The following is a 12,286-nucleotide window of genomic DNA, read 5'->3' as shown; positions in this document are numbered from 1 at the left end:
AGGTACCAGGTTAGCTGAAGAGTATATAGTATTATAATTATGTTGTAAGACTAATAAACCAAATGCTGATAATCATGTCTACATGTGAAATGTACTCAAGCAATTTTAGTTAAGTAACAAGTAAAAAGTTCACATACATCTCACTTCTGTGGAATCAGATCAAAACTGATTCCACACTTGCAAAGTTGCAATACTCCATTCAGCTCTATTACTTTCTACAGGTCTGCATTATCCTTCTCATCAAAATTGTTTGAACAACATTCTACATGACACACGATTGGCAGTTATGAGATCATGTCCACTTTAGCGGATTGATTTTGTACATATTACAATTCTTTTTATGCCAACAAAGGTTGTTAACACTTCATTACTACCTAGCTACCCAAATATGTAAAATGATGACAAGACTGTGGTACCTTCTATGCTTTCACACAATATTACCTTGGTTCAGTGTTTTACTTCATATTTGATATTCAGTTTGATAAAATTTCTGGCAGAATCAGTGAATTGAATCCAAGTTGATTCCAAAGTCTACATGTACAGAAGTTCCTAATTAGAATCAAGATGTATTTTCAGTTTGTTACATAATTATAATCCTGGGACATCTGACAATGAAACCGAACATATTCATGGTTTCATGTACATTGTAAGGTTTGATCATGAAAAAGCTACAACAAATGGAAACTTCTCATAAATTTTTGCAACAAAATAATAATCAATACGTACGAAAACAAAGCTACTCATGACTCATCAGTACGCAAGTTACATAGCAAAAGCCACTACATTTCAAAAATAGCTGCAATGAGGAAAGCCAAATCCTGCACACGCACACACTTTAAAGCAGGCCTTGCCGTCTACATTTTAAAGGCGAGTGGTCAATTACTCGCTAGCAAGATGCTAGGCGAGTGGTCGAATCACTTTCTATATCTCTAGGTCTGAAGATCATTGTACCAATTGATATGAAACACTACCGCACTGTTGACACACTCTCTTTCGTTTTCAGGGATTAAGGCTAATTAATTTTGATAAAGTGAATAGGCCTACATTGAAAATGCTGAAACTTGAATGTAAATTGAGATTTAATTTTGGGTGATCCGCAGCGAGCGATTTTTAGTGTCTATGTTGAGTGAAAAATCGCTCGATAGAAATTGAGTTTAGGCGAGCGAGAGCGATTGCTCGCCTCAAACGGCAAGGCCTGTTAAAGACAATCTTACTTTCCCTTACCCATGGTTCCAAGAAGTTGACTTACCCTTGATACTGTTTAAGCCAACCTTAGGACGAAAGATCAATTTCTGATTTATTAATCTCAGGACTGAAGCCAACCTTCACAAGAGATATCAGTCCACAAGGATTCAAATATTTCATCAATAGAAACATATCCTGGTCATCATAATATTTACAGAACCTTTCTTGAAGGACAAATGGATATATACATCAACAAACTAAAGCCCTTAATACCAAATTCAGCTGACAATTTAACTACAAATTCTGTATCTTACCCTTTTCAAAATATAACAGCAAACTAGATACATACATATCTTCCTTTCAATCTGTTCTCTAAGTTATCTCAAAGTCACATTTTTTTAGATTTTCTACCTTTTTTGAATTTTTATCATATTTTTCTTTCAAAAGGTGGAATCTGATATACATGAATAATTTTGTACATAAAATAGGTTGTTTCATTTTGAAACGCTTGATTATTTAGTCTCCAGCGAGGATTAGTGTGTAACAGCAAGTATTCCATGGATATCAAGTAATGGTTATAAACTAACCACATGTGGGATATGAAAGCAACAATGTCACAACAATACAAAGTTTAAAAAAAAGCATTTCTCTTCCATTTTGTTATGCTGATTAAAATCAACATTCATTCATTTCTTAAAAATTACCTTTCTGTACAAACCCTTTTCCTTCTACAGTCCAACCTCTTTTATCCAGATCTCTCTGTTATTCGGCCATGTAATCTTCATAGGACAACATGTTTTAATGCTTCGACACCCTGCATGCTCTTAAGCATTTAGAAGGATACACATACAAATACAATCTTTCTGTGTTATTACCCCGTATTGAGTAATAATATTTTGTTGTCCCAATTTAAGCACTCATTTCATGCAGAATTAGACATTCACTAAATCCGATTTTTCATTTATCCGCCAATCTCATCATGGCTGGATAAAAGAGGTTGGACTGTGTCACAAGACCTTCTGAAGAACAGACCTAGTGTCCATTCATTCACAATTCAGGCAAGTTTCACCTTTTTGCAAGCTTCAGCACAAGAGTGGTTTTTGTAGGAGTTTCTGGCTTTTTCTGCTTATCCATTGTGATGACAGTCCATTCTGGATCATTAGGATCATCTTCAGGGATGATTTCACCTTCAGAACTTTCCAGATCTGGAGTAGATATACCAGTGATGGGTTTGCTTACATCACCTTCTTGAACCACTGTGTCTATCATATTGGGAGGAGGAGGATCCATTGGTACTGGGCTTTCTTCTCTTTCTCCCAGTTCTACAATTTCATCTTCATGCAACGGGAAAGTCCGTCTAGTCCAACTCTGAACAAAAGGTGTTGGTGGTTCATCAGCAGATTCAGACATAGTTTCGCTAGCAACACTTGATGCCCTTCGCCTCTCAGAGGCCCGGATTATTGTAGGCACAGTGTCGGATAATGGGATTGGAGATGGAGTTGGTGATGAATTGAGTGAGGCCACAGATGACTCCTGGAAACTTGCTTCAGGAGAGCATGGCTCTGGGGTGCCTCCGATGCTGTCGTTACGGGACCTACGAGCCCCTCGCCGATTGTTACTCCACGCTTGCTCAGCCAGGATGGAAATGAACTTCTGACGTTCTGTGATTTCACATTTGCCGTGTCTCTGGTTAAATTCAGAGTCGGACAAATTTTCCTGTAAGTGGAATAAAATTGGAACATGTTATGGAATATCAGTATTTCAAGTTGATGTGAGATGTTACAGTTTCCCTAAAATATTTAACAATATCACACAGATATTTTGTGTTTATCTTCTTTTCAAAACCATTATATATATTTAATGGCATGTAAGGTCTTAGCCAGCCATGCGTCCACCCGTCTTTAAGACAGGCTAATCTAATTTTAGACGGGTGGATTTAATGGATTTTACAGATGTGATAGCTCTAAAACAGATCATTTTCAGGTTAATTCAGAGTGACATGTAAAGGCCAAATCAGGACATATTTGACCCCAGTGACCCTTCCATGGGTATAGACAAGTTGTTTTATATTTGAGGGTCAAATTTTGGTATCTGCTTGGACGGGTGGTTTCTGATTTCTGGCTAAGACTCTGATGGCATGCCACATTCACTTCAAGGCAATAACATAATTTTATATGAACTTCAGTTTTCAAACCCATCAAATTCAATAGGGCAGTTTCTTCTGTAAAGAAGACATCAGCAACATGACGTTCACTTCACCCATACAACTCTAACAGTTAATTAATTCCAAAAAGATGTATTGTAATTAGTTTTAAATCATCAAATGAATTATAATTTTGGTTACAATCTTCAAATGTAAACAAAATTCACCTGTGATATTATTGACTTTACTTCCTTACATGGACATATAAACATTTGCATCTAATAATTTTAGAATTTAAAATGAGGTGCATCCCAGCTGTGGTCTGAGCATATATATTCATTCTGAGAGTTCAATGTCGAGAGTATATACTGAAGTGGTATTTCAATTGTCATTCATGATTCATCTGTCTGCCAGTTTGGCTGCTTTTGTTCCCATGTTAAATTATGCCCATGGTTGATATGACAATGCATTAATATTGATTTCCCGGTATGGATTATATTAATTCACTGCTATTGTTTCTGTGCAGTGTATTGTTATAGCCAACATAATTATATCAACAAAGATGAGTTTGAGGACTTGCCATCAGGCCTGGAAATAAGTCCGTCTGAACCAGGACCCAAATATTTGGAAAAGCGGCTCCTGGTCCTGTAATTTTCTACTGAACCAGGAGCCATTTTTAAAGAGCCAGGAGCCAATTGTCTGAAAGTATCAAAATGCTTATTTTTGTTATTTCTACAGCTTTCGATACTCACCTAGTCACCTAAGATGTTTAGATCCATGTTATTTGTTTTAATCTTATTATATTTTAACAAATAACAAGTTAAATAACAATGTTATTATATATCTGAACAGACCAGTTAAAAAACTATGAGTCTTATTTATTATTTTTAATTTAATTTAATTTAATTTAATTTAATTTAATTTAATTTAATTTAATTTTATTTGAGTCTATTTTATTTTATTTTATTCTCTTACCCCCGGTAATATGTGAATCTAATGACTAAAATCAGGGCTCAATTTGGCCTTAACCGTTTTTTTGCATGATTTTAGGAAAATTGTAAAAAAAAAATCTAGAAACAACCGTCGGCAAAATTCAAGATGGCCGCCTTCATGACCGCGATCATCGTGATCACCTAACCAGAAAACAAGGCAAAATACTGCCAAAATTATGAGCCCTGAAGCCAAATATCAAGGAAAATTGGCAAAATATTAGGTAAAAGATAAGATTTGGCACTGCATTTTGTTGAAAATACATTGGAAATGGCCAATATTTTGAGTGGAAATGAGCTTGCCTGACGAAGTTTTACTGGGCCATTTCCTGAGCACCAACTTGACAAAATGGAGCAATACTGGTCATATATACCGGGCGCAAAATACAGATTTTCTCTGGCGCCTGGGCGTGTAATTCTGGTTGGATCCAGGCGCCAAAACTCGGTAACCGTGAGGGTAAAAATCGCCGGCGCCTGCTTGTTTCAGGCTTGCTTGCCATGTACAGTACAGCAGGCTATTGTGTGTAGTCCAAATTTGGTGGATATTGAAGAATCAGATATAGCAAGAATTTTGATTCTTTTATAAATCTGGCTAAATTTACTCAGAACTACATGACCTTGTCCTGGGACTTAATTTTGTGAATCCAGAAAATAAATTTACAAATCTGGGCTCATAACCAAATTAATATAGCATTCAAAATTTAAGTCACTTAAAAGTATGCTTCTTGGGACAGTCGGATTTGATTCTTGCAAATTTAGCTTTGTTATCTTGTCCTCTGGTTCTCTACAGGCATTGAAAATTTGGATGTGATGCAACATTGAAAATAAATGAATCAACTACTAACCTCTTCATCCTCCTCAGGGTCATTATTCTCCTGGTCAGGCGGGTGGTCATTGTCTGTACTTGTAGAGTCCACAACTCTCCATTTGGGTGTCATGATCTCCTTGTATGTCAGTCTCTCAACACGGGTAGATGCCAGCATTGAGTATGGGATCACAATGTTGTCAATATCATATGCATCGCTGCCTGCTCTCCTTTGCTGCCTCATGAAGCTCTGCAGGGAGTTACCAGGCATAGATTGGGAAAGGGATGTAGGGTGGGGGTTTGGAGTCTGCTGTAGGTGTTATGGTGCCGAGTCATGGATGAATTCGCGGACTGATGTTGGGTAAGGAATTGCTTCGCTCTCGATTCTTCATCATGGCCACTGCAAATAATAATAATAAAAAAAGTACATTAACATGTGGCACCACCGCACCAGGTATAAAACATGTTCAAGAAACATTTTGCTTTCACAAAATGTTCCAAAACTGCTCTAAGCTATTTGTAAGGGCAAATGCAATTATCTGATAACAAATTACTTAATTCCATCTTTAAATGGTGTATCTAGTGAGAGTGTTTAACTTTGAACAGATATGTGACCCGCAGCACAACTGAGCCCTGAAGTCGCCAATCATCATTTTTGAGATATTCAACCAAAATATTCTGCTTGAAATTAGCTTTAAAATGATGTATATCATGTCTATAGTACTTGACATTTAAGTAGTGAAAAATCAATAAAACAGTCAATAAATCCTTTGTTTCCTATTGTTTATTGTTACGCTCAATGGAGCATATCTCAATAGTGGCACTGGCGACATCCGGGCTCAGTTGTGGAGGATGGTCACATATTTGTTACTTATTTTGACATCTTAAAGGAATCAGGTAGAACAATAATCTTAAGCAATAAACAGATTCACCAGTTGATGACTGGTTTTAATTATAAGAATTGGAAGTGCTAAACTTTTTGGGTTATCATATCATATGTCTGTACCGAAGATTCACATGGTAAATTGTGATGTTTATGTTAACATTTATCTTTGCCCCTGACACTTACCCATGCTGAGCTGTTCAGTCCTTCTCTTTTTCATCTCACTTTGGACCTGTCGCAGTTCATGCTCCATGGATGCTTTATCCTTTGGTGTACATGGCAATGAGTTCGGTGAGGAAAATGACCTTGACATCTTGTTGTCACTTCTTCCATGTTTAAATTCCCTGAATCCTGTGTGCGAAAACAATTGTGAGAAGTTAGGTGGATACTGGTTAAGGATTTGCTGAACTACATAATGTGGACGTTAATGAATCCACTATTGCTAGCAGGCAATTATGATTATTGAAAATGTAATTGTGCAAAACTCTGTCAAAGAAGACTTTCAAAAATGGTATTTCTACATACGTGTTTTGAAAAAATATACAAAATATACACTTGCCCATATTGAACGTTTACTTTTGCAAAATAGCCGTATACTGTTTTAAATAATCAGTAGAATGAAATAGGGTGTAAGTAACAATAAAAAACAAAGCACTTGCAACCTTTTTTCATTGAAGCACTGAGATGAAACCATTTCATATCAGCAACTGACAGATCACTTCAGTCAAAGACAATCAAATTGTTGCAAGAACAAACATTCTAATTTTTTACATAGCTTATTTGTTAGTTATTTGATAGATTTTGCCCATCATGGCCAGTCAACCAATTCAAATTCAAGTTTACTGACCCTCTGCCAACATTGTGCAATTTGAGACATGGGCTATCAAAGTTGATACAGAGGTCAAAATTGCTCAAATGATGTTAGAAATCACACCAAAGTCATTAGGATTCAGAAATCTTCCAAATATCTGTGATGTACCATTATTGAGTTATAAACAGGAAGTTCAAAAAGCCACATTTAGGACTCCCAGATGTCAAAACCTAAAGAAAATTCCCTGATTTCCACTAAAATTGTTTATGTTTATAGATGACTTTAAAAGAATAGTTGTAATTTTTTTGTTTTATCAGTAACATTGCAAAATTGGTCAAGGTCTGTAGGCCTCAATTGGCAATGGCCTTTTCAGCATGATACCGAGGTAATGAAACATCCTGGCCATATAGAGCAAACTATTCTTTATTTGAATTGATAAATTATGACAAACAATTTGATATTGATACCATTTATAGGACAATTTGGGAATATTTAAGTTTTGACCCATGTGTAGAGTCCTTTACCTTTCTGCTTTACTCAAGAATGGTTAGTCACAGATAGGTAACCATTTGTCTGGAATCCCCATGACCAGAGAAATACTTTGGTAGGATAATTTGAGCAATATTGACTTCTTTATGAATTTGCCCAGAAATTTTATTTTGATATTGCTTGTCTTGAGATGCATCCATAAAATTTACAGATGCCAAAACAATGTATGCAGTAGTAAACAGTGACCGGGTTCTACAGGTTCTTTCAGAATCTATCTACATTTTGTACTTTGTATCAATTGTCAATTTGTACGCAGGCAGGTATTTGAACAGTGATGTTGATTTGGTGCTCTTGCGATCATGGCAACAAGTCTGGTGGAGTTTGGCATACCCCCTGCACACATCCATTTTGTACTCCAGTGATAGATGCGTTCACATGTGGCCATGATTAGTCCCAAACAAAAATGTTTGGTAGACTCATAACCGGTGCGATCTTACCTTTCCGATGTTGATTAAGATACTTCTTGCATCGATCCCGAGATGCGGAAAAAAAACCAATAGTCATTTTGTCCCACATAAATGAATAAATAACAAAACCCCGATCCCCGGTGGACTCACCCAAAAGGTGACGTCACACCATATGATCGCCTTATCCGACTTGGGATCCCTACTCGGACCAAACTTGTAGGGGGTGGCGGGTCCGGGATAATCAACATCGGAAAGGTAAGATCGCACCGGTTATGAGTCTACCAAACATTTTTGTTTGGGACTAGACTCAGTACACCGGTCGATCTTACCGCTTCGATGTTGATTAAGATACTTCTTGCATCAACATCTGAAAGATCGATCTAGCAAGTAACCGACGGATGGAGGTACAAGATTGGTCAGCATCTGATCAGGGATCGGGGCGGTAACGATGGTTTTCGCGAGGTCAGAAAATATTTTCCCCCAACGGTCGGACAACATAAACCTCCTTACTTAATAAGTTTGGTGGTTACGAATAGCGACACTGGTTCTTACCATGCTGAGTATTCTGTATAGTCTGAAAACCTGGTACCCGTACACCACCAGATTATGATCGCCAACAATGTCCCGGTAAACCTCCGCCCGTCTCTGATTACTAACGTAAGCGGAAGTATCGTGAGAAGGGCGAAGGTGGCTTCCGGGACACCGCCTGCTAGATCTCCTCAAGGGACAACCGAACGGTATACCCAAGATGATGAGATAGCTCGTGAAAGTGGGTCGTGGGACGCGAAACCTTCGCGATCCCCGGACCCCACCAACACCTGGACCAGCCATTGCGACAGCGGCTGGACCGAAAGGCTCTGTAAGGGTGATGAATGCGGTCGTGAGTCCCTCGCAAGGCTTGTGTTCGGAAGAAATAGTGCTGCAGCGCCTTATCGGACACCCCAGCCTATCTTTGGCTTCAGCCGAACCTTGCCCAACCCTGGGGATTGGAGAGGGACGAATGTCGGTATGCACCGCGCCCGTTCAGTAGTCACGAGAACAGAGCGCCCGAAACAGTGTCGCTCCAGTGTTTGTGAACACGGAAGCTAACCTCGAGACCGTGTGCAACTCAGCACCGCCGTCCAAGCCAACGCCAAACCGGAAAGCCATCTTGAGAGTTACGTATTTAAGCGTCGCTTTTGGCGGAAGGTCAAAAGGGTGACCCTTAAGGTAATCTAAGACTGTGTTGGGATCCCTTAGGAGGATCACTTTCCTTTTTAGTAGACACTTTCGTTGAACATACCGTCGGCGTAGACTAATAAGGTAACCATCGGCTATGATAGTCGACCGTCTCGAAACCTCGGTGAATGGAGAGGACAGCTGACTTATAGCTGGCCCCAGTGGCCCGCTGAAGTCTTGCTTGGAACTTTTCTGTCAGAAACTCCGGAACTAGCAGCACAGAGGCTCTAGCGGAGAGCTATTTGTCTCATTGCACCAAGCGTAGTATGGAGCCAGACTCTGGCTATACGTGCGGAGGGTAGACTTCCGTCTAGCCCGGCGATGAGAAAAACAGCTTCTGATGAAAAGTATCCCTCCGCTGCGTGTTCCCTGGTAAGGGCCATGCAGCTAACTGCAGGTGCTCTAGTGATAGACTGGGTACCTCCGCTCCGGGCATCCGGAGTAGATCTGGTACCTCGGGGAGTGCCAGCGGCCTTGCCGCTAGCAGAATGACAATGCAGTCTTCCCACCCGATCTTGGCCACCACCCTCATGAGTAGTGAGATCGGAGGGACTGCATAAGCTGTCATCCCTCCCCAGTCTATGGACAGAGCGTCCACGGTGAATGCTTGGGGGTCTGCGACCCTTGAGCAGTACACCGGCAGTGGATGATTGCGATGAGATGCGAACAGATCTTTCGAGGGGTGGTACATCCCTTGAAGATCGTCTGAGCGACCTCTGCGAACAAGGGACCATTCTGCTGGTCCCGACACCCTTCCTCGTGACAGATTGTGCGCGAGGATGCTGGTGACGCCAGCGATGTGTATCGCTCTCATCGTAATCTGCCTGAACTTGCACCACCCTATCAGGTGTCGTGCATGCAGGCTCAATCGTGGTGGCCCGGAGTCCCCTTGTCTGTTGGGGTAGGCTACCACGGTTGTGCTATCCGTCAGGACAACGGTATGTGATTCCACGATCACCTCCTCGTAAGCGAGGAGGTTGATGTGAAACTCTGTCTCTATGGCCCCCATAGGCCCGAGACGGAGTCTCCGTGGATGTGGACCCCCCAGCCCCGTTTTGACGCTAAGGTTGTCACTACGTGACATACCGGGGGTGCAGGAAACCTGACACCCTGGGTCAAATTGGGCTGATGGGTCCACCACCAGAGTTCCTCTCGCGCGATCTCCGACAAACGGAACCGCGAGGGATATTGGTGTGACGACTGGGCCTGCAAGCAGGCTAGAAGGTGTAGTTGGGTAAGCCTAACGTAGAAACGGCAGTACAGTACGAGGTCTACCATACTGGCCATTAGGCCTACCACCTTCATCCATGCCACAGCGGGTTTTGCCCGAGACTCGGCCAAGAGTCAGGCACACCGCACCATGTTAAATCACCCGCTCGGGTGAGAGCACCGCGAACCCCTCCGTGAGGGTGATCCGGGCCCCTACAAATAGTGGTGTCTGCGTCGGGACCACGCTGGACTTTTTTTTGCTGTTCAAAAAATCCAGGGCCCCGCACCCTACGGACTATCAACCCCATGAGACCCGTAGTCTTCAGTGGAGTGCGTCCGTATATGAGCCAAACGTCCAGGTAGCAACTGATGTTGACACCCCTGTGCTTCAGGGCGCTGCCCCCGCTCTGACCAAGAGTGTTAAACACCCTGGGAGAGATGGACAGGCGGATGGCGGTATCAAAACTGGTAATTTTGATCCTGTACCTAGAAGCGCAGATGCCTCCGATCTTGAGAGGCGATTGGCATATGCAGATAGGCGTCCGAGAGATCTAGCGATGCTGTTCCCATGCCCCTGATGGGGCAGGCTAGCACCGAGGCGAGAGTCCCCATTCTGAACCTTTTGGGCCTGAAGAACGTGTTCAACAGCCTGCGGTTCCGGATGGGGCTCCCGTCGCTGTCTTCCTTGGAGCCAATGGCTCCAAGATCACCCGTAGAGCGGGGGTAGACAGGACAATCGCCCGCTTCGTGAGAAGCTGTGTGATCCCTGTCAGTAGTGCCCGGCGCTGGGGGCCGTCTGACGGTACTACTGTGGCTCCCTGAACTGTGCAGAACAATGTGGGGAGACTGGGTTGCCAGTCTGTAACCCCCACTCACCACTGACCATACCCAGGCGCTCAGAGAGATGGTTTCCCACCTCTGGGTGAAAGCCATAAGCGGTCGTCCACTGGGAGATCCCCCTGTGGAAAAACCGCTGAGCCCCCCAGGAATGCTCTGCCTAGCTTCCCTTGGAAGAGCGCTTGCTCTTCTTCGGGGCTTGCCAGCTGATCCTGTGCTACCCTTGCGCCTCCCAGAAATGGGGGCTGCAGGGGTAGTGGGCTCGGGTACTGTTGGTGGTGCACGGCCTGCTGAAGTCGGAGCTCCTACCCATGGTAAGGGCAGTTTCCGACCTCTTCAGAGTGCTCCGTTGGTAGCTTATTTGCACGGTCCTCCACCGTGGCGCAGAAGCATCCAAAGAGAAAAGGACCCTGCCTTTCCATCGCGTTGAGCGATTGGAGTGGCAGGCCCCTCCCCGCGCTGAGTGGACACCCTATGGGCTAGGCCCATGGAGCTCTCGTTGAGGCTAGCTGTTAGCACCGCTAATAGGCTCACCTCGTGAAGAAGAGCTCAGATGTTGTCTGAGCGTGATACGCTTGACGACATCTGGGTCCCTCTCGGATCCCCTCAGGTAGGTCCCGTGGTCCTCCCGCGTTACACGCAGAGGAAGCGTGCAAGCACGCAGCGTCATAGCTCTACTGAGCTCGACAGCCCCACGATATCTACCCGTGAGGTTTGCCGGGAATGAGAGTGCAGGCGCCCCCAGTGAGCAAGCAGCAGCTGAGCATCCTACTGAAAGGATCCCTGGTCCTCCTCCATGGACTCCCCATAGGGGGTGTCCGGAGGAAGATCAGTGCTGTTGCTCCCCTCGCGGGGCAGCGGGGGAAGGAGACTGTAGTGATGTCACTACCGGACTCAGCTTCCGACTCCTTTCCCTCGCCCACAGTATCCGTATCATGCTCCGATGATGACGGTAACTGAGGACGGGCATCTGAAAGCGGGTAAGAAGGCATAACCACTGTGTGGCTCGCCGACTACCTGCCAGCAGAAGAGGGAGTACTCCCGCAAAACCCTGAGGTAACCGCCATGGCACCACTGGGTCCGCATGCTCTCGCAGCCGTCGTCCTAGCGCTAGCAGCACGGGGCCTACCCTGATCAAGATCTGGGTTAGCTCCATGCCGGCTGGCCTGGTCAACAGCTGATGTTGGTACTGCGTGGCCATCGCTGGCGACACTTGCCACGGTGCTGGGCCGTGGAAGAAACACCCTGCG

General features: G+C 43.4%; 1 protein-coding gene and 1 long non-coding RNA gene across 2 annotated transcripts in view; both read right to left on the bottom strand.

Moving 5' to 3' along the window:
- LOC140150325 (uncharacterized) overlaps positions 1-12,286 on the bottom strand; it is a 444,264-nt gene that overhangs the window by 79,077 nt on the left and 352,901 nt on the right. The gene's annotated exons all lie outside the window — the stretch shown is intronic.
- LOC140168356 (KAT8 regulatory NSL complex subunit 1-like) overlaps positions 168-12,286 on the bottom strand; it is a 31,136-nt gene continuing 19,017 nt past the window's right edge. Inside the window, 3 exon segments of the mRNA XM_072191730.1 lie at positions 168-2,901; positions 5,163-5,440; positions 6,192-6,356. Of these exon segments, the coding sequence (XP_072047831.1) occupies positions 2,251-2,901; positions 5,163-5,440; positions 6,192-6,356 (1,094 nt within the window). The 3' untranslated portion in view covers positions 168-2,250.

Source organism: Amphiura filiformis, chromosome 1 (genome assembly GCF_039555335.1).
Source record: "Amphiura filiformis chromosome 1, Afil_fr2py, whole genome shotgun sequence".
Classification (NCBI taxonomy): domain Eukaryota; kingdom Metazoa; phylum Echinodermata; class Ophiuroidea; order Amphilepidida; family Amphiuridae; genus Amphiura; species Amphiura filiformis.
This window is presented reverse-complemented; position numbering and strand designations above follow the sequence as displayed.